Source organism: Giraffa tippelskirchi, chromosome 3 (assembly GCF_054371585.1).
Source record: "Giraffa tippelskirchi isolate mGirTip1 chromosome 3, T2T-mGirTip1v1.2.pri, whole genome shotgun sequence".
Taxonomy (NCBI): domain Eukaryota; kingdom Metazoa; phylum Chordata; class Mammalia; order Artiodactyla; family Giraffidae; genus Giraffa; species Giraffa tippelskirchi.
The window spans coordinates 7,226,262-7,247,564 of record NC_137277.1 but is presented as its reverse complement, the minus strand read 5'-3'; the positions used below and the strand labels follow the sequence as shown (position 1 = coordinate 7,247,564).

The following is a 21,303-nucleotide window of genomic DNA, read 5'->3' as shown; positions in this document are numbered from 1 at the left end:
AGCCTTGGGCTGTATATACAGTAGGTACTCAAAGCATGTTTATTAGAAGTGAATGGAAGGAAGAAGGAATTCCAGGAGCCTCCCCTCCCTCTCCCCAGCCAGGCCTGGGGGTGGGGCAGCCAAATTTGGGGGCACGGTGGGGGCGCGATTCCTCTACCCCAGCCCCACCCCAGCTCCACCCTGTTGCTCCACAGTTGGAACTTGGGGCGGGGGTTCATCCCTCTTCGCTGAGCCTGTCTATCCGGTTTGCACTGGAATCGGCCACTTTTTTGGGGTGTAAGATCCCAGCGTCGTCAGGGGCAATGGAAGGCAACAGCAGTCACACCCAGGCCCCATGGTGGGTGCTGAGGTTCTGAGACCCGCACTCAACACTCATGAGCTGCTCCCTTGGGAATGAGAATGGCAGCTCCCCTGGGTGCACACACACCCATCCCAAGGCCCGAAAGCCCCGCCCACGGCTTCCTTACCCCAGTGGGAGGAGGTGTTCCTTCAGGGAAGCCCTGATCCCAGAGGCAGGCAGCTCAGAGCCACAGGTCAAGAAAATTAGAGGAAAACGCCAGAGCACGCTGGGACCCTGACCAGCCTTGAACACGCCCCTGGGAGCTCCCTCTCCCTCCAGCCTTGAACACGCCCCTGGGAGCTCCCTCTCCCTGCCTGGGAGGCACGCGGCCCCGGAAAACAGCAGCTGGCACTTCTGGGCCACTGTGCCCAGCCCTTAAATGATCTAATTCCACGTGGTCCACATGATGGGCCTACACAGTGCGCAATGGGCACAGGCTCCCCCCGCTTCAAGAGGCTAAGCTGGATTGGAAGCCCACCCGTCAGTGTGGCCTGGAGGGACCCTGGGCGCCCCTCTGAGGGGAGGAGCACCTTGCTGCTCTCCTTCCTGCCATCCACCTTCCGGAGGGGAGGCCAGGGGAGGCCGGGGCCTAGATCAAAGCAGAAGTGAGAGGGGCTAATTACCCCAGATTGGCTTCAGATTGCTAGGTGGCCTTGGAGCTAATAAACCACGCTGTGCTCCTTCCCCTTTACAAACCGGCTCTGGCCTTCCCAGGCCCAGCCTTCGAGGTAGCCCTGTGATCTTGAAAAAAGGACACTCGCTTTGGGGGGCGCTTAGGAGCAGGTGTGGGGTGAGGGCAGTCAAATGCCAACCCTGTACCGTCTCACAGGCGCCTCTCCCCACCTGTCCAGGCCTAGAACCTGCCAGAAGGAACCACACGTCCCACCTGCAGGGAATGCCGTGTTTTCCTTTGGGGGCGATTTGAGGAGGGAGGGGACAGCTGTGGCCTGTGGCCCCAGGGCTCCGAGGAAGCTGGCATCATGGGAACAGGACTACACTCTGCAGGACTCACCGACCTCTCATCCTCCCCGGGCCTAAGCCTCCCCCATAACCCCAGGGAGGTAGGCGGGGCGCATGGTTTTATCCCCACGTTACAGGTGGGGAAACTGAGGCTGGGAGAGATGGAGGGACTTAGCGAGGTCAGAGAGAGATGAAGGGCAAGGAGAGCCCACTGCTGGGCATCCTGCTCTCCTCGCCCAGGAAAGCTGCCACCCAGACCCCATTTCCAAAACCCAGGTCCCAGGGGGTACAGTGGATGTCACCAAGTGAGCACTCTAGTCCAGGTAAAGGCGACCCCAGTGCCAGCCCCCGCCTTGGGGGGAGGGTGATACCTTTTGTTTGTTTGGCTGCGTTGCACTTAGTTCCCCAAGCAGGGATCGAACCCTCACCCTTGGCAGTGAGAGCACGCAGTCCTAAACACTGGACTGCCAGGGAGGTTCCTGGGGGAGGGATACCTTCACGCCCGCCACCCCCACCCGGCCAGCCCCGCCGCTCCCCTTACCTTGTTAAACTGGAAGAGGTCCTTCTTGAGCCTCTCCCTCGCAGGGTCATGTCCCGGCCTCAGGAACCTCCTCATCTTGTTGTGTGCGGCCCCCTGGGGAAAGCGGGGAGCGCCTGGCGAGGGAGGCCCCAGAGCCCGGCCCAGCGCCCAGTGTGGGCAGCCTCTCTCCCTGAGCCTGCGGGTGGCCGAGCCCTGGGCCTGGCCAGCTTCGCTTCACCCTCGGCTTCCCCACGCCCCACGGCCCGTCCCTGGAGTGCGCTTCCCTAACAGGAGACCGGAGGGGGCCCTGTACCTGGAGGCCAGGAGCTGGTTAATGCTTTCACACTTGCTCCCGGCCACCTGTGGCCCCTCTAAAGCCAATGGAAGAAGCTGGGGGAGGAAGCCATTTAGTCCGGCTTTATAGGAACAAGGAGGGCCAGAGGCCCTGAGGCTAATTAAGGTTAATTGTTAACCTGTTTTCTGGAGAACCATAAAACTCTGGCTACACAGAAAGGGAAACTTCACAAGCCTCTGTCTCCAGAACGGGCGGGGGGGGGGGGGAGTGGGAATGCCAAGGCAGTCCACCTGAGCTCACAGATCAGAACCCAGACAGGGGAGGGGAAAGGCCCAGGGGAACTCCCTCAGGGGGTCCGCGCCCCTGGGCAGACTCTTCCTTCTGACTTCAGGGACGGCTGTCCGGGGGCTCTGGGCAGAGGCTGCTCCCACCACCCCACCCCACACCGGGGACCCATGTGGGAGCTGGGTCCACTCCCATGGCTGCCGGGGCCTCCGCAGCCCCAGGCTTCCGCCCCACCTCCCCATCGCATCTCTAGCTCTCCCAGGTCCAGTGCCCCGGGCTCTGATGGGGTGCGCTGGTTTTCCCACGGGCCCAAGTGGAGGCTAATCAAGAGAAAAAACCTGCTCCCAATAAAGAAACCAGCTCAAGGGCCCCAAACCGCCCGCCCACCACAGAACGCATTCTCAGTCCAAGGGGAACTATTTCTGGCTCATCCTTGGGGAAGAGGGTGGGATCATATGGGCTCCAGTTTCCGGCTTCCAAGAGCACAACCTCCCACTGACCACAGGACGCAAAGGAGACACAGGGGCTCAGACCCACCCCAGAAATGGCTTCCTATTTGGAGGGAGCCAAAGAAGGCCCCACTCCTCCAGGGACCAGCAGGCAGTCAGGAAACTCCCAGGTGCCTGCTTGACCCGAGGCCCTGCAGCAGGTTTGGGGAACAAACAAGGGAAAGTCCCGCAGGCTCCTGGGAGTGAGAACAGACCGACGGCCGGGCTGCAGCGACCTCCTGGACAAACAGCTGAGCTGGTGGCCAGGCATTCCAGCCGTGGGGGAGGGTGCACCAGCTCATCAGCCGGCTGCCCCAGACTCCTGGGGGTGCCACTCTCCCTCCCCTGGCCCGGGTTGCTGGGTCAGAAGTCAGAGGAAGCCGGGAGGGCCGCACCAGAGGAGGATAGGGGCCCGCAGCCTCCAGGGCGAGGCTGCCCTGGACTCTGCCCTGGAGACCCTCGTAGGGCCTGGGGTCAAGTGGGCACAGGGCCGTCTGTACCGAGGACCCACATGGGCGCAAGGGTGACGCTGTACAGTCCTGGGGAAGATGTGCAGGATGGGGGGGCGGGCAGGGAGCAGCCCAACCTGGGAAGGGAGGACAGATGCTCCATCCACCCAGAACCTGGGGACCCCTGCCGCCTACTGGGCACAGAAACACACCTTTGTGAGTTAGAACAAAGTGCACCCGAACCTCATCCTGGGTGTTCGTTCACCTTCCAGAAGCCTCCTTGGAAGGTGAGTGGAATATCCCCACTTGGCAGACAAGGAAATGAAGACCACAGAGGCTGGGAAACTCGTCAAATCACCGAGAAGGGACAGACAGAATGCAGACTGACCCGCAGAAGTGGCGGATTCCCAACTCTTAGGGCTCTGGGAGGCAGCCAAGGAGGCATACGACAGGACAGAGAATGCCTGGTTATAGCCCTGGGTTCAAAGGCACAGATGCACGTAGACACACTCCCACATGCCTTCAACTCAGGGCCAACCAAGGAGCGGCGTGGCCGCCGGCAAGCTGTGGCTGGGCAGGGCTGGGTGGCCTTGCCTGCCCCTGCCGCTCACTCCACTGTGGGCTGGGACACCAGTGGCCGGGGAGATGGAGTCAGCACCGTGGTGGGGCAGACACTGCATGTGCTCCTCACTCCAGAGTAGCTCCCACTACAGAAACGCTGCCCAATATGGGGCCTAAAAAGAGCCTTCCCATCTTGAAGGAGGACAGGTCTGGGACGGGCTGGACTCAGCTCCAGGCAGAGCCTCGGCTCCACTCACCCCTGACAAGCAGGTTCTCTGTAGAGAAGCTTTAGGAACCTGGGCCTGCCTGGAGCTTCCGGGGGTGGAACAGATGCTATCGACTCAACCCAGTCCTGAGCGGGGGGGGGGGGGGGGGGGGGGGGGGGGGGGGGAAGACGTCAGGGAAAAAGCCCAGGGCTGGAGACTCAGAGCCAGGGCTCCAGCACCACAGCTGGGTGGCTCTCAGGACAGTTCCTGGAGGCCCAGGGAGCTGGTCTGCTGTGAGCAGTGGGCGCAGCGCCAAACTCCAGGGCCTGGCATGGAGCAAACCCCGTCCTAGGACTGCGCGTGTACAAGATCCTCTGACAGCCAGACAAGATCCTCTAGTTCGCCAAGCTTACACCCTGGCAGGGGGGTGTGGTGACTCACAGGTACACGAAATCACTTGGCGGGCTGGTTTCAGGTAGAGATCAGAGACTCCAGGAAAACAGGGGAAGACGCTTCAACAGAGGGACCAGGGTGGTCAGAAGGACCCGGTCAACCTTCCCGGGTCTGGGTCTCTGCGTCTGCCGTTCCTTCTGCCTGGGACGCTCTTCCTCCAGACGCTCTCATGCCTCCCACCCTCGCCTCCTCTCCCGTGGAGCTCGCTGAATGAATGAATGGAGGTGACGATACCTCCACCCAGTCCTGGATGGTGGGAAGCAGTCAGCCATGGGAGGATTCAGGAGAGGGCATGTCAGGCGGCCAGAACAGACTTGCGTGTGCCTGGGGGAGCCAGGCGCAGGCAACAGGAGGGACGCCATGGGTCGCAACGGGGTCCTGGTAGGCCACAGCGAAGAGCTTCAGTTTGTCCCCACTAGGAACCCCCTGACAGTCCTGGGCAGGGGCCTGACGGGGTCGGCCCTCCCCTCCCCCACTCTGTGTCCCCCTCTGCTTGGCCCTCTGTCCATCTGCTAGGCCCCCTGCACCAGTCCCACCAAACCACTTTGGTTTCCGTGCTTTTGTCTTCACGATTCTCTCTGAAATAACCTTCTTGTCCCTTACGCAGTATATTAAAAAATCACCTTCCGTATAGCACAGGGAACTCTGCTCAATGTTACAGGGCAGCCTGGATGGGAGGGGAGTTTGGGGGAGAATGCATACATGGATATGTACGACTGAGTCCCTTCGCTGTTCACCTGAAACTATCACAACATTGTTAATCGGCTATACCCCAATATAAAATAAAAACTTTTTTTTTTAATCACCTTCCGAAAGCATCTACATCTGAACCCATCCTGACCACGCTAACTGTGCTCCCTCAGCACTGGACCGCACCTTAGGCTAAAATTATGTCTAAAACCACTGTGGACTCGGGCACCCATCTAGCTCCATGGACGCTCTCCCCCACCTTATGCTGGTCATTAAGCTACTAGGAAAAATTGGAGGCCACCTAAGCGGCCAACAGCAGGGGACAGGTGAGGGGTGCTCAGCCCCACTACGGGAGGCATACGGTCATGAAAAGGGCAGGAGACGATGGCTGTGGAAACATATGCCCAATGTATCCGGCAGTCGGGAACAATCTATTAAAAATATTTACATAAGGTGACAACACACTGGAGGGGTTATGGGATTACCAGTGATGTTTTCCCTCCTTTCTGATTATCTGCCTCCCAGGAAGGGACGTAAGAGGATCACAAGGAGGGGGGCCCAGGCAGCAGTCAGGTGTGAGGACAACCCTGTGCTCACAGCAGGCACTCAATCTTGTTGGGGGACGATCGCTCCTGCCGCCCCCCACCCGTCCACCACTGTGGACTCCGAATTGAGAGCAGAGGCAAGGAGTAGACAGGTGGGTGGAACCAGCTGTGTGACCTCAGGCTTCACCCCGGGCCCAGGCCTGGGGTGAAAGGATGTTACTACTTTGCAGGCCGTGGTCAAGGTGGGGGCTGCCGTGAACTTCAACAGGAAGGCCTGGGAGGGGCCCGCTGAACTCTCAGGTGCTGCACACATCAGTGCCGCTTCTACCACGAGGGAGGTGGGCGAGGAGGTCGGGGCCCCTCCATGCTAAGGAGCCCCCCCACGTCTCATGCCAAGAAGAAAGTGTTAGTCACTCAGTTGTGTCTGACTCTTTGCAACCCATGGACTGTGTAGCCTGCCAGGCTCCTCTGTCCATGGAACTCTCCAGGGAAGAATACTGGAGTGAGTTACCATTTCCTTCTCCAGGGGATCTTCCTGACCCAGGGACTGAACCTGCCTCTCCTGCATTGGCAGGCGAGTTTTTTTTTTTTTTACCACTAGCTACCAGGGAAGCCCGCCTACTTGGCCACAGGCTAGCAAAGTCACAACCCAGTCTTCCCTTTCCATCCCTGCTTGAACCCTGCAGGGGTGGGGACACACACACATCTGCTGGAGGCAAAGAAGTGGGTGGGCTTGTCTCGGCTCCCCACCCTAAGCAGCAGTTCTGATTGTGTCACAAGGAGGAAGAAAGGGGTTGGTTCTCAGAACAGATGGCTTGTCCCACGCTGGCACGGTTTGGGACACCTGGGCTCATTTATCCCCAGGAGACAAAGGCTTGACCGAGCTGCGCCAGCCTGTCCTGGAGGTGTGTGATGGGCCAGCCCCCCCCAGAAGGTCCCTCCATGGCCTGGGCTGCTGGGAGAGGCTACATCGGAAAGTAGCGCTCTGGACACCTGGCGCCCACGGGAGAGAAGGCTCCTGGAGCCGCAGGAGCACGTGTCCCTTGTTCACAATCGCTGGGAGCACGCCCGGCGTTGGGCACAGCCCTGGCTCAAGCCAGGTCCCCACAGCCTTCTGCTGCCGAAACCGCCCTCCCTTCCCCGACATCCTGTGTGAGGCCCGCGTGCAGCTTTGGCCTCCGCGTCTGCCGGGTGTGAGCACGCCCCTGCACCTCCCACCCCGGGGGAATGGTAAGGCAGGGCTCTAAGCATCCGGGGCAGCTGCTGACCCCTCCGGCATCTGCCCGTGCCAACTCAGATGCCCACGGCTGCTCTGCCGGCGCCTGAGTTGTCCTGGGAAACCCAATCCCCCAGAGGCACCAGGCAGTCCCTAGCCAGCAGCTTAGCAACCAAACCTTGGCTGAAAGGGCACCTCTGTGGAGGTGGGACTACAACACAGAGAGGAGGCGGGAACCACAGAACTGTTGTCGCTGCTGTTGTTAGGTAATAAAACCGACCGAGAGGGAACTGTGGCCAGATGCTGCTTGAAGCACTCGACAAGCATCATCTCATGTAATTCTCCCAATTACTTATGAAACAGCTAATTTTGAGCGCTAGCAAGCCTGAGAGGAGTCCAAGGCCCAAACTGAACTCCAACCAGACTGCAGAGCGTCTGCTCAGTTCCAGCCTCCTTCCCAGGACAAAGGGGCTCCCCAAGAGCCCTCGCCCTCCCTGGCTGGGTCCAGGTCAGTCGCCACCCCCTCATGCCCCACTGTCCATCCCACGGAGCCACAGGCCAGTCCTACAACCCTGGGAGGGCCCTCCCGCCACCCCTAGGCTCCTCCTGCAGGATGCGGGGGTGGGAAGTCAGAATGCCTGCATCTCTCCACATCCCCATTCTGGGGGACTCAGTCCTCACCTGCAATCTAACCCCAGCCTCCCTCCAGGGAAGTGACAGACTGGGATTGGCCAAGTAAAGGGAAAAGCAAAGCCATTCTGGGAAGAAGACAGACGACGACTTGCCTGGGGTGGGGGTGGGTAGGCTGCCTGGTTTATCCCATCAAGCTCCATAAAATGACCTCCGACTTGCCTAAAACTTGAAAGGCTGACCCATGGAGCTTTCAGGATATGTCAGCCCCAGGACGGAGGGACCAGACCATGCCTCACCTTCCATGGTCATATCTCCAGTGCTTGGAGCCCTGACACATGGGAGGCACCGAATTTTATTTAAAGAACTCTCTCACTTCCTGTAGGGCTTCTCCGGTAGCTCACCGGTAAAGAATCTACCTGCGGGTTCCATCCCTGGGTCAGGAAGATTCCCCTGGAGGACAACCCACTCCAGTATTCTTGCCTGGAGAATCCCCATGGACAGAGGAGCCTGGCGGGCTACAGTCCATAGCGTCCCAAAGAGTCAGACACGACTGAGGGACTGAGCAAGGCAAGGCACCTTCTGTAAGCCTGTGCTCATGTGTGACCTTTTTGACGAAGCCTAACCTGACTCCTTTTTAAAGTTGCAACCTGCCTCCCTCCCAAGGGGTCTCAATCCTCTGCCTCAGTTCTTACTCTATAGCTCATATTGCCTTTTAGCAGATTATTTATTACCTACACTTATTCCTGGCCACTCAAGATTGCCATCCTTTAGAACAGGAGTCCTGTGACAGCTGAGATCTTTGCTTGGTTCAAGGATTACGCCTCGTGTCTAAACCACACCGCACATACAGAGACACTAACAAATACCTGTTGAATAAATGAACAGCTGGGACTGAATGGGGATCAAGTAGGCAAACATGTTCTCCAGGTAGGAGCCACTGATCCCAAAGAGCACTGGGCTGGGGCCCCAGGGGAACTTCCTGTTCTCAAGTCTCTGGCCAAGGCCAGGGCCATGTGCATATTACACCTGACATGGGGCTGGGGATACCCTTACAGACCCTGTCTTAGCCCAAGGTTTCAGGACACCTGGCTCCTTGGCAAGGAGATCCAACAGTAACATTATTTCCTAGAATCAGTCCTGCGCCCAGATGTCCCTCTCATCAAACCCTGGGAACACTGAGTCAGGTGTCTCGAGAAAAGTCTCCGGTCTCTGCTGGATTCCTGAAGGGTAGAGTCAGGTACCTAGCCGCTTTCCTGTCCCCACGCCCAGAGCAGCCTCTCCTAGCTCAAGAATTCACTGTGGCTCCTGGGGAGGGGAAGGAGTGGGGTGACTCCTCGGAGGACCAGTTTCCTCTGAGAGGCAGGGCAGGGAGAGAAGGACACCCCCAAGGGAGGTGGACAAAACCCCACGGGGACAGCACACAGGGAGGGGAGGCTCTCCCAGGGAACCCTGGGGAGCCGGGGCTGGAGAAGGCCAAGCAGTACTGGCAGCCCCACGGGGACCCCATCTTCTGTCCCACACCCCACTTCACCCTGCAATGGACTCCAGGGCCGGGGAAAACAGAGTTGCCAGAGACCTGCTGAGCCTCGACCCAGGAGGAGCCCTGATAGTGCTATCACCCGAGTGAGATAAGAAGGCCTCTCTGGGCTGAGTACTCAGGATAAGTGGGTCCAGGCGGCCAGTGCCGCTCAAAGCAGCCAACCCAGGAGCAGAGGCCATGGGCCTCCTGGGCTTTCGCCTGTCCCCTGATTCGGGTGTCTCAAAAGCTGTGGCTGACATGTCTGGGAGGACCCTTCTGCGGACGCCACACTGCCCCTGACTCCCGCCAGGTATGCTCAACGTCTCCAATGGGGTAGACGGTAGGGCGCGGGCTGATGGCAGAGGACCCACCCTTCCCAGCTTCGTGCACCACCTTCTCTATGGGAGGGAGGGTCCTGGGACCAGGAAGTCCTGGCAGGAGATACCTCCTCCCTAAATGAGGTTGAGGGAAAGCACGACGGAGTTCACAGAAAAATCTCCTTAATGGCAACAGAGCAGCCCCTGCTCCCCCTACCCACTGACCCCGCCACCCACCCACCAGAGCGCAGAATGTGTAACAATCAAGCCCTCCCCAGAGCACAAAGCAGAGGAGATTACATTGTACACACACACACACACACACACTCCCCCCAGGAAAGGCTGCCCCAGCCGGGGTCTGGCCATTAGGCCTCACTCCCGGCTTTTCCAAGCAGCAGCAGAAATACCGAGGGCCACTGGAACCGATGTGAAGTTAGGAGAGGCCACTGTCCTCTACCTCAGCCCTCCAAGAAGCAACAGCCTCATTCTAAAAGTTTTCATTCTCCAGAGGTTTTAAAAAAATCGGGATTTCCGGACAGAGAAGCCAATTGCCCTCACAACCCGTCAGGGCTCAAAAGGCCCCCGCATCTGCCCAAAGTCTTGCTGCAAGTGACCGCATGATTTTTATGCTTTGTGGGGAGGCTAAGCAGCCCACCCTCACTCGGTGCCGGCCAGGACCAGGTGTTTATGATATTTTTCTTTTTTTTAAAACATATATTTTATTTATTTATTTACGCTATTTTATTTATTTATTTAGGCTGAGCCAGCTCTCAGTTGTGGCATGAGGGATCTAGTTCCCTAATCAGGGATCGAACCTGTGCCCCCTGCATTATGAGCACAGAGTCTTATCCACTAGGCCACCGGGGAAGTCCCTATGATATTTCATCCTCTCGTCAACATCTCTAAAGACAAGGCTCACTGAGGTTTGCCATGCTTAAGTAAGAGAGTCAAGGTCATGTAGCAAGAAATCAGCATGGCACAATTCAAAACTATACCTGAGTCTGGAAAGACACTAAAAACCTTGCCTGGTTGTTCAGTGGCAAAGAATCCACCTGAAGGAGACACAGGTTCAATCCCTGGTCTGGGAAGATCCCACATGATGCATGGTAACTAAGCCCATTTGCCACAACTATTGAGCCTGTGCTCTTGACCTCAGGAGCCGCAACTACTGAAGCCCGTGCACCCTAGAGCCCATGCTTCGCAACAAAAAGTCACTGCAACGAGAAGTCTGCACACCGCAGCTAGAGAGTAGCCTCCATTTGCCATGACTAGAGAAAAGCCCATGCAGCAGAGAAGACCTAGCACAACCAAAAAAAATAAAAAAAAAAACAAATTAAAAACAAACCAAGCACTACACCTGAGGCAAGACTGTGAAGCAAGAAGGAAGTTTTTTCTCTCTTATTTTACTCTTCCTAAAATGCTTCATTTGCCCCAGGGAGCTCCTATTACCTTTTTAATTTTTGAACCTATTAGGGGTTATCTGGAATTAAGGCACTTTTTAAACGCTACTAAGGAGTGAGTTGGGCTTCCCTTGTGGCTCAGCGATAAAGAAACCACCAGCCAATGCAGGACACATGGGTTCAATCCCAGGGTCTGGAAGATCCCCTGGAGAAGGAAATGGCAACGCACTCCTGTATTCTTGCCTGGGAAATCCCACGGACAGAGGAGTCTGGCGGGTTACAGTCCATGGGGTGGGAAAAGAATCCGACAGGACTTTTCGACTAAACAATAACAAAGGACCAAGTTACTAAATTAATAAAATTATATTAATCTGCTGCTAAAGGGGATGCTCCTTTGACTTAGAGAAGATTAGGGATGCAGGATGACCCAGACCTTGGAAACAACTGCTCAGGGGCTCCCAAGGAGACTGGCCCCGTCTGAGTTTAGAGAAGAGCAGCAGGCACTCAGAGCACCCAGAGCTTGGCATGAGTCCTCACTGACGAAAGTGAGCACTGTGGGCAGATGGTTGAGGAAAACCAAACCCGAATGCCCTGTGCATAACATAAAGAAGCTGTCCCATCTCTTCCAGGACCATTCCCATGCTTCAGCTCACAAAAACCCAGACGGTCTTCCTCAGAAGCCACTTCTGCCCTTGACTACCCGCTGAGCTGGGCCAGGGCTCTTCAGTACTGCTGCTCTGAGCCTCCCACCTGGGGTTTCCTGTCTCCATGACACACAACCCCTCCTTCTTCCCCTCTCTGCTCAGAATCCCCTCCCCAGACTGAAAAGACCCTGAGTTGTAAACTCCGGGAAGGGTCCCTAGAGCTGAGATTAAGATGCCCTGCATCTGGCACAAGGATCCCCAAGGGAAGGGCGCAGAGTCTACGCCCCGCCCACCTCACCCAAAACTCACCTGTCTCAGGTGAGAGCCTCAGGGGGCCACTACCACAGCTCTCCTGGTAACCGTCAGTTCTCCCCGCAGCCCAAGCTCAGGGTGCCTACGAACCGTCCAGCCCCGAGAAAACCAAGAGCAAACTGCACTTTCTTTGGCACAACAGAATGTCTCACTTCTCGCCAAGTCCCAGCGTCCCGCAGCGCAACCCCACCCCCGTGGCCGTAGAAAAGAGACTGGGTCTCCATCACGTCCCCCAAAGGGATCCAAAGCTGCCTGGGGCCGAGAAAGGCCTCAAGATCCAAGTCCCTCCCGCGGGCTTCCTGCGTCCGGGGATTAGGAGGCACAAAGGGCCGGCAGGGAGAGGGCCCAGATGGCAGGGGCAGGGGCTAAGCCGCCGGCGTAACGCGCTTCGGCCCCCGCGGGCGGAGAGGGCCGCCGAGGGTGCGCGTCGCCGGCCTCTCCGGCCAAGCGCCTTACACGTGGGGCTCGGGGTCCGGGGGCTCCGTCTCCGCCCGCGGTGACCCTCGCACTCAGTCGGGCCGAGCACCTGTTCCCCGGCTCTACCAAGCCAACACGATTGTGCAAGCCCGAGACCCAAGTTCTGTCTGTGATCGCGGGCGGGTCGGGCACGGAAAAGTTCCCAGCCGCACTTTCTACAGGTGCCTGTCTCCCAGACGAGCGGGGCGACAGGATCCGGGGCGAGGCGAGCGGACCCGCGCGCAGCCCTCCCCGCCCGGGGAAGCCAGGGGTCCCGGCCCTCCCCTGCCTCCTGGCTCCGACTGGCGCCCCGAGGGGGCGGCCTCGGCTAGGTGGGCCCCCGCCCGCACCTCACCTGGAACCCCAGGCCGGCCCCCGCCCGAGGCCTCCGAGTCCTCCTTCGGCCCCCGCCGCCGGCTCCGCTCGCTCCGCCGCGGGCCCGCGGGCTGCTGGGCGGCCGTCTCCTTCCTGCTCACCTCCGGCGCGGCGAGCAGGGGGCGGGGCCGCCGCTATTTACATAAAGGGCGAGCCGGCCCGGAGCGCCGGGCCCCAGCGGCCCCGCCCCCCGGGCCTGGCCCCGCCCCCCGGGCCTGGCCCCGCCCCCCGGGCCTGGCCCCGCCCCCCGGCTGTCCACGGCCGTCGAGGCGGGGGCGCCGCGACGGCGCCCTCGGGGGGCGGGGCTGAGCTCGGGCCAATCCGCGGCTCCGTCCTGCTCGGGGGCGGGGCCCAGGCCCGCGTGAATATGCACGAGGCACTGCCCGCCCGCCCCCAGCCTCACCTGCGCGCACCTTCGACCGCAGGACTCCCGCGCCGCGCCCAGTGTCCCGCCGCCTCCCGAAGGAGGAAATAGTTCCCGGAACGCGCGCCTGCCCCGGGCCATCTCCCAGGCCCGGCTCGCGCAGGGGAGCGGTCCCTCCCACCACCCGGCCCCGGGCTGCCCCGGAGGGAGGGGCAAAGCCCTGCCTGCTCTTCCTGAAAGCGCCCAACCCCATCAGGGAGGGGGACCGGCGGACACAGGGCCAAGTTTCGGGACCCAAGAGCTAGGTGCTTTGGGAACAGGGCCGTCGCCGAAGCGCCTCTCTCCGGGCAGGCCTCAAGTCTGGGCCCTCCTCCGAGTTGCCCACAGCGGCAGCAGCAGCAGCAGCCGGAGTTTTTAGCACAACGACGGAGGGGATTGGAACGACGAGAGGCAGGAGGAACTGGGGGCGTGGATGACACGCTCCACAGCACAGTTTGAAACGACTAGCGTTCGAGCCACGCCGACGTGGCGCCTTTCCGCCGCCCCTCTACCCGGAGCCGGCTGCGTTCTGGGAAGGACCGGTGGAGTGCCAACCTCCCACCTCGGACTACCCTTCTGAAAGCCAAACTAACTAGACGTCAGTGACTGCCCTCCCGCGGGCTGCTCCTAGTTCTTGCACCAGAGAAAGCAGCGCTGTGGGTGGGGAGAGCCTGGGGGCCAATTCCACGGACGAAGGATGGTGGCGTAGGGAGGACTCGTCCAGTAAATTCAGCCACAGCAGAAAAAGGATATATATATACTTTTTAATGGCTTTGGCTTTATTGTATGAAGCAGGCACCCTCTCATTTAAAGGCACAGAGTCTTCTCTTCTGCCCCACCTCGCTGGCCTCTTGGAATCTACTCCTGAATTCCAAGGGGATTACTGCAAGGCAGCAGTCTCAGACCTGGGGCTTGAAAGCGCTGCAGCGGCCAGGTAGCGGCCAGGTAGCGGGGCAAGGCTTTGCTCTCCTGTGGGCATCAGACACCCAAGGCCAAGGCCCAGACTAGCCTCTGAAGCTACAGGTCGGAGTCTGGGTGTAGGAGGCAAATGCGATGGTCCCTGAGAGTGGACAGTCCAGGTCCCCCAGGGCAGACCCCAGCTGGGTGGTCAGTGTTCCAGATCCCTGGGCAGCGTGAAGTCCCTGAAGCTGTAGAAGGAGATGTCTCCATGATCCACCAGGGCAAAAATCAGAGGGACATCCCCGCTCTGGTAGGACAATCGCTTGAGGGTGCAGAGGTCTGGGACCGGCTCATCAGATCTGCGAGAATCAAGGTGAGACTGAGACCTGGACAGAGCCCACCCATAAGCTTTGAGAAGCCAGCCCTCCTAAGCTCCCAGGGAAGGCCGATGTATGAAAGGTGCTGGGGGGGTGAGAAGTCTGGCCCCAGGCTCTCCTGTCTGCAAACCACACGGTTCCGATTCTCCAAGTAACACCCAGAGCCCTGGTTGGGTAAGGAGACTGGGAATAGTGAGGGTCTTGCCTCTCTTTTAGCCCGGAAACCCCTCGTTCACATCCTTCTGCTGGCTGAGCCTGGAACTGAAGTGGCCCAGGAGAGAAGCTACTCAAAAAAGACAGGAGAGCTAAGGATGAGGAAGCTTGGGTTCCCGTAGCACTAACTGGCTGTGTGACCTCTCTCTGGACTGCTGGTTCTTCTCAGGGACTGACAGACTAGCGGGGGGCATGGAGGGGACGTCCACGTGGTTTACAAGAGGACTCGCAGCTGCGCTCACGGGTCTCGTACCCACTAATGCACAGCCGGACATAGGGCTTGCCAGGGTTATTCTTTCGGAAGGTGGCCACGGCGTCAGCCTGGTAGACGTCAAAGCTGATCTCCAAGCCCCCGGGTTTCTCCAGCAGCCTGAGGACAGAGTGAGAAACCTTAGGAGACAGGGGCACTCCTCTCCCACCTTTTCTTCCCATACCGCCTTTTTCCTCCCCCAGTTTCAGGGAGCAGCCTCCTCCAGGGAGACTAAGGAGGGGCAGTGACTCTATCTCAGGACAGGTGGGATAAATCACAAATCTACTTGGCTCTTACTCCCGCGGACACACAAGAGTATTATTACCAGGGTAGGGGCCCCTGAAATGATCCCTCAGCTCATGCCCAACCTCAGGAGTCAAATCCCAGCTGCCAACTCCTGCTGGCACCCCAAGTACTATAGAGGTGGGCACTACCTGGAGACTCACCGGGCACCTCCATCAGCAAGGTGTGTCATCTGCAGCACAGAGATCTGCTGAAAGACCGTGGCTACAAGGACGGTGAAAACAAGGCACTGGTGAAAAGTCAACCATCCAGACCCCCTGACATCTCTGAATCTGCCACCTTGTTCAGGGATGCCAGATTTAGCAGATTTTTTAAGTATAGGTATGTCTCATGCCTGGAGAAGGAAATGGCAACCCACTCCAGTATTCTTGCCTGGAGAATTCCATGGACAGAGCAGTCTGGCGAGCTCCAGTCATGGGGTCGCAAAGAGCTGGACACAACTGGGCGACCAACACACACGTCTCATGCAATATTTGAAACATACTTATACTAAAAAAAAAACTTGTTTACACGAAATTCAAATTTAACTGTTCTGGCAACCCTACTCTAGTTCCTTACAACGCACCACGTTCCCATAAGGACTGTAGTCCTGAATTCATTAGCACCGTTCTTGTCTTATTCTCTACTGTTAACAGGTAGGGTATATAGGAGACCTTCCTTTTATTTGGGCAACATATCACCCCCTTGTTCCCCTCTAACAGAGGTGGGAAAGCAGGGGACCACAGCCATCCACATGCATTTTGTTTATGATTTTAAGGATGCGTTGTAGTTTCCCTCCCCTCTCCTTGGCACCGACCGGGCCGTTTCTAAACCTTCCCACATGAACCTCATCGCTGCTTCCCAGAGTGGACGATCCCTGTGGGTTCCACCCCACCCCGACCACTCTCTCCTCCCCCCATCTTTCGTAAGCCTGCATCAGTTGCAGTCAGTGCACACCCCTTTTAAAGGCGTGTGATTCCTCAGCTTCCCGTGGCCTATGGCAGGGTGACGGGGTACCTGGGGAGTCGGCCCGACCGGGACTCAGCAAGGGGGTGACAGGCTGGTCCCACAGGTGTGGGGGGCGGCTCTGGGTCTTTTGCAGGTGCCGCGTCTGCAGCAGCTGCTTGTATTCCCGCCAGCCAGAGCAGCGCTGCACCTGGGGGTCCGCGTTCACATCCTCACGGAAGTGCTGGGCCTCTGCCTGTCGCTCCCGTTCCCGCCGAGAGAGCTTCTCCTTCCGCTGGTTGAGCCTCTGGCACCAGGACGCTGCGTCCATCTCGCGTCCAGCCACGTTGGCCGGGAGCAGCTCAGGGGCAGGAGCAAGCAGGAGGGTGTGGCGGCTGTCTGCAGCCATGTTGGGGAAGGAGATCTGCTCAAAGTTCCAGCGGGGCTTACGAGCCCCTGTGACCCCGTCCTCAATTTTGCCATTCTCCGGGCTGCATCGCAGCCCCTCCCTGCCCAGAGCAGGGCAGGGTTCCAGGGACCCCAGAAGCTGAAGGGGACCCATGGGGCTCTTTATGGGGCTTGACTCCTGCGGTTTCTTCTCTGGGTGGCAGCTGTTCTGGTTCTGGGGAGGTGGGCTGCAGGTTGCCGGGCTCTCGGGTGTCCCATCCATCCCCTGAAGGGGGTTCTGCAGGGCCTTGGGCTTCTTATTAATGGACCTGAGGGACGTGGGGAGGAAAGGCAGCCCATCTGCTCCCTACTGCTGAGGTCCATGTGACCCCCACAGGCCCCACTGCCTCCCTGAGCACCCACGGGAGCCGCCCCAGCCCAGCTCTTAAGCCCAGGCATTCTCCAAGGTCCTGAACCCCAGCACTTCCACAGAACTCTCCCTGCGGGGTGGCCACGTGGGGAGCATTACTGAGAGCTGGAGCTCCTCCTCTTCCTCTTGCCCTCCAGGCACTGGGCCCCGCTGTCCAAGTTCAGCTGCCGCTCGTAAACGGACAGGACAGAGCTGTGGGTGAGAATAGGGTGGGGGGTCGGGGGCGGGCAACGGATCTGCCTCCTCAGTCTGGTGCTCCCCTTGGAATGTGTGAGGGACTGGCCCAGAGTAAGTCAGCGGGCCAGGGCTGGAACCATAACCAAGGGCTGGAGTAATGGAGGCAGGCACAGAGGCCTCCCTGCGCATCTTTGTCCAGGCCTCTGGGGCTTATCAGTGGCACCTTTGAACAGTTTCCCTGACACCAGGGCTCCTGCAGAGCCAGCAATAGATAATTAACAGTGGTGAGAAAAGTCAGGAGGACTGGGAAACTTGGAAAATAAAAAAAAATGAAAATAAAACCCACGGATACCACTGTAACATTTTGTTTCCTACAAACACACATATTGACTGTTTTTCTCCATATGTCTTTCTCTGTCAAAAATGACACTATACTAACATACTGCTGTTTGGTCCTTTTTTATACTCAACAGTATATTATGGCCCTTTATTATAGCATTTTTCCCCGCCATGATTTTTTTTTTATGACTGTGAAGCTGTACTGTCTATTATAGTAGCCCTAGATACAAGGGGCTATTTAAGTTAAATTGAAATCTATTAAAATTAAAAATTCCACACAAGCCACATATACTGGACAACACAGACATAGAATATTTTTGTCACTACAGAAAGTTCTATCAGATAGTGCTGCTCTAAGGGATAAACTCTAATCCATGTGACCATGTTTTCCCTGTTCGGCTTATAGGAGGTTTCCAAGATCACTGATTTTGCAAAGTGATGGTGTTTTGTGTAAGCTCCCCTAAACACAAGTTCTGTGGGGTAGTGCTTTTGTTCTCTGCTGTTCCTCAGCAGCCAGCATAGGGCCAGCAGGCAGTAAGTAGTCAGTGTATGTTTAGTTACTGGGGACTAGGATAAACTCAAGGGAATTAATACAGGGGATTTACCTTGGTTGGAATCGTCGAACCACATAGCCGAGTCTCTTCAGGTGGCTGAAGACCTCAAAAAAAGAAACCAGAAGTCAGACATCCACTTCTGAAAACAAACTGTTCTCCAAACAGAAGCCATTCACCACACCCCCAGATTCCAAACCCTCGTACTGGCAGGACCATACTCTTAATAAACACCCTCCCCACACTGAGGTCTCAAGTCTCTGAGTTCTTGTCTCTCACTTGCCTTAGTCTGGGCACAAATGACTGCAGTTTCTTGATTTAAACGCAAATCCCAAAAAGCTGATCGCTGATGGACCAGGGAAAAAACTATAAGCCAGAATATTTTGATACCAAAGCTGTCACGAGTGAAGCTCCTGACTATAATACAGACAAGACAGCAGAAGGAGATGGACATCCTGCTGCCCCACAATACTTCCAAAGATGGGTGGGTTTTTGGATGAACCATATGTTCCTCCACGTGGCCCTGCATCCATATATGAGCAGTGTAAGCAGGTATGCCCCAGCTTGCTTGATCTCTCAGTAGCATTCAACGTAGCCAAGCAGTTCTTCCTGACAAGACCGTCTGTGGTCTCTGTGATGCCACCTCTCCTGGTTTTCTGTGTTGCTGGGCACTCCTCATGTCCCTTATCTTCCCCCTGACCTCCTCATGTTCGAGTGCCCCAGGTTTCAGACACAGGCCTCTACTCTAGCCACACCTCCCTACAGCCCAGTGGAGTCTGAAATATCCATGCCGTCAAGATCTCTACATTTATGCCTCTAGTCTTGTGCCCCTCCTCCTGTCTTTTTCCTAGCACTCAACTGTGAAGTCAACCATCCATTTGCTTTCTTACCTATATATTACCCAAGTGCCACCACTAGGATATAAGCCCTTGCCAGTCTTGTAGCCTCAGCAAGTGGCTCTGTGTCCAGCACCTTGTTGTTGTTTAGTCACTAAGTTGTGACTGACTTTTTTGTGACCCCACGGACTGTAGCCCACCAGGCTCCTTCTGTCCATGGGATTTCCCAGGCAAGAATACTGGAGTGGGTCGCAGTTTCCTTCTCCAGGGGACCTTCTCGGTCGAACCAGAGTCTCCTGCATTGGCAGGTGGGTTCTTTACCACTGAGCCACCAGGGAAGCTCTTGTAGGTACTTATAAAGGGTGGCAGATACCTGGTACTGCAGGAAAGTCACAGTGTCCCCAGTCAGCAGCAGCTGGTAGGCCTCTTGGATAGACAGTGGCAGGTCTTGGTGGAAGAGCTGGATGGAGCCCTGAAAGTGCAGCCCACGGCTCGGCTTGTGAACCCTACCTTCGGTGGCACGGCCGAGGGAGCAACTTCCCCACTCTGCTATCTGCGTGCTACACCCACCACCCCCACCTATCAGGGCAAGAATAGGGCCAGCCAGGAAGGGGAGGGGGGAGAGGGAGGCAGCATCGCTAACAGACTGGAAAGCCTGCTCCCTGCGTGACGTTCTTGTCTCCTCCTCTAGAAAGCAGGTTACAAGCCCCCTGAATATTCGGTTGTAGATACTTTTTCCCCTAGTAGAAACGTCCTTCCGGTTCCTTGGTCACAATTCCCTCTCCGTTCTCCCAGGGCCCCCACTCACACACTCCAGCAGATACAAGGCCTCTTCTGGGTGAAGCCGCTGCCGGCCCTGCTCTGAGAAGCCCATGGTCTGCCAGAATTTACCCTGCGGGGGACCCAGAGCAGATGTCACGAAGGAGCCCGGGAAGGCAGAGGAGGCGGGTCCCCGGTCTCTGAGCCCCGCCGCTCACCGCAGGAGACTTCAACTCCACGAAGCCTTCTTCTGGTCTCCACTCGGCGGCCACCAAACTGCCCCTGGCGAGGAGCAGGGGGAGGGGTCCGTCTCAAGCCCACTCGATCAGACTTACCGGGTCCAGCCGCCCAGCCCGCCCCCGCCCCGGCCTGCCCCCCTCACAGGCGCTCCACGCGCTCCTCCGCCAGCAGCTGCCAGAGCTCCTGGCGGCACAAGCGCAGCCGCTCGGCCTGGGCCTCCGAGCCGTCGGGGAGGAAGTCCTTGGGGCCATGCGAGCGCTGGGGCAGCTTCTGGGACCGGGAACGTGCGGCGAAGAGCTCCGGGGCACTGGGGGCGAAAGGGCCGCGGCGTTAGCGCCGCGCAGTCGGGGCCGCTCGGCCCAGGCTGGGGATCCCCGGCCCGGGTGGCCCGAGCCCCCCCACGAGCCCACTCCACGGCCACGGCGCCCGCCCCCCACCCGCAGGCCCGGCCACGCCGCACCTGAGCACGCGCCCAGCCGGAACCTCCACTGAGGCCGACTCGGGCTCCGGATCCATCGGGTTGGGCTGGCAGACGCTGCGCGCGCACCGCCCCGCCCCGCCCACCGCCGGGAGTCCGCGCGGCCCTAGCGCGCGCGGGTCCCACCGCCGCTTCCCGGGGCTCTGGTCCACCCACCTGCTTCCCACCTTCCTGGGTGTCCTGGGTCCTAGCGCCCGCCGACAAATATGCGCCTGGATTACTTGCGCGGGGGGGCGGGAGGCGGTGCGGAGAGCTTGCAAGTTTCTGGATTTGTAGGAGCTCCCCCTCTCCTATCCCCCGCCTGCCCCTGGGGCTCCTCTCTAGTAGTTCTCGAGGAGCCCGGCATTTGAAAGCGTCGTATAAAGAGTCATAAGCGTGACCCTCCCCTCCGCAACCCCAGACTGCTTAGTCCGCACCACCCAGGCTGGACCAGGAGGAAGTGGGGGTTAGAGAAGGGAGAACGCAGGGTTCCCCAATTCGGCTTCGCACAATGAGGGCCACCAGGGGCCGCCAGTTGCAGGCTAGGGGGGCTCGGAGTTCCTTCAGGTCCTTCCATTGGGTCCCTGCCTGGGGGCTCGGAAGCCGGGCTTCCAGGACTTGGGGGGGCGGCGGGAGGCGCTGTCCGAGCCACGGCGGTGCTGAAGCGCCACCCCGGCCTGTCGTTAGCGCCTCCCGGAGCCTGGGGTCCTCGCCGCCGCCGCCTCGAGCCGTCCCCACACTGCCCTCTAGATGGCACCATCGCTCCGACCAGGGGCCGTCGGCCTGTGACTTCGGGTCGCGGGCGGAGGTCGCTGCGAGAGTCCCGGGAAGGACGAGGGGCGAAGAAGAAGAAAAGGGGGGCTCCCCAAGTGGGATTTCTGGGTCTCGGTTCCCGGGTCCCGTCACATCGCGTCTTCTCTCGCACCCCGTCACACACCGGGTGCCGCTCCCGTCCGTCTGAACTCCAGAGCCCTAGGTCGCGGCGGGGCTCCAGTCTGGATGCCTAGGCTCGCTCTCTAGTCCCCGCCCCCTCCCCGCCCCCGCCCCGCCCCCTCCCCGCCCCCGCCTCTTCACCTGGGCGCATGCGCAGACG

General features: G+C 58.6%; 2 protein-coding genes across 15 annotated transcripts in view; both read right to left on the bottom strand.

Annotated features, from left to right (window-relative positions):
* LLGL2 (LLGL scribble cell polarity complex component 2) overlaps positions 1–12,777 on the bottom strand; it is a 33,538-nt gene extending 20,761 nt beyond the window's left edge. For 11 of the 12 annotated variants that reach the window (XR_014078403.1, XR_014078404.1, XR_014078407.1 and 8 more), the window contains exons 1-2: positions 12,645–12,777; positions 1,842–1,934 (exon numbers count right to left, since the gene is read on the bottom strand). Coding sequence is in view for 6 of the 12 variants with exons in the window: in XM_081575309.1 (XP_081431435.1) it covers positions 1,842–1,916 (75 nt within the window). In the remaining 6 variants the exon portion in view is untranslated. Of the gene's footprint in view, positions 1–1,841; positions 1,935–4,155; positions 4,230–12,644 lie in introns of those variants that run through there. The other variant, XM_081575310.1, reaches the window with a different exon arrangement.
* A 1,048-nt stretch (positions 12,778–13,825) lies between these two features.
* On the bottom strand, positions 13,826–20,311 carry TSEN54 (tRNA splicing endonuclease subunit 54). Of its 3 annotated transcripts, none has more exons than XR_014078401.1 (11): positions 20,214–20,311; positions 19,896–20,060; positions 19,732–19,795; positions 19,563–19,646; positions 19,128–19,226; positions 17,973–18,025; positions 16,951–17,043; positions 16,107–16,750; positions 15,242–15,314; positions 14,811–14,927; positions 13,826–14,326 (listed from the first exon to the last, which is right to left on the bottom strand). XR_014078401.1 is itself a non-coding variant. In XM_081575308.1 (11 exons), exons 1-11 carry the CDS (start codon positions 20,267–20,269, stop codon positions 14,176–14,178), a joined length of 1,587 nt encoding a protein of 528 aa, XP_081431434.1. In that variant the 5' UTR covers positions 20,270–20,311; the 3' UTR covers positions 13,826–14,175. The 3 variants fall into 3 exon arrangements, 1 of the variants encoding a protein (XP_081431434.1); XR_014078402.1 differs by having other exon boundaries at positions 15,254–15,282; XM_081575308.1 differs by having other exon boundaries at positions 15,254–15,314.
* Positions 20,312–21,303: the final 992 nt, after the last annotated feature.

What these genes read in the sequence shown, in the direction of transcription:
- TSEN54 (XM_081575308.1), bottom strand. Translation starts at nt 20,269, where the DNA reads ATGGATCCGGAGCCCGAGTCGGCCTCAGTGGAGGTTCCGGCTGGGCGC. An exon ending in TGGAGTTGAAGTCTCCTGCG is followed by an intron (nt 19,647 to 19,731) that starts GTGAGCGGCGGG and finishes GGTCCCCCGCAG; the next exon opens with GGTAAATTCTGGCAGACCAT. An exon ending in GTTCGACGATTCCAACCAAG is followed by an intron (nt 17,044 to 17,972) that starts GTAAATCCCCTG and finishes TCTCACCCACAG; the next exon opens with CTCTGTCCTGTCCGTTTACG.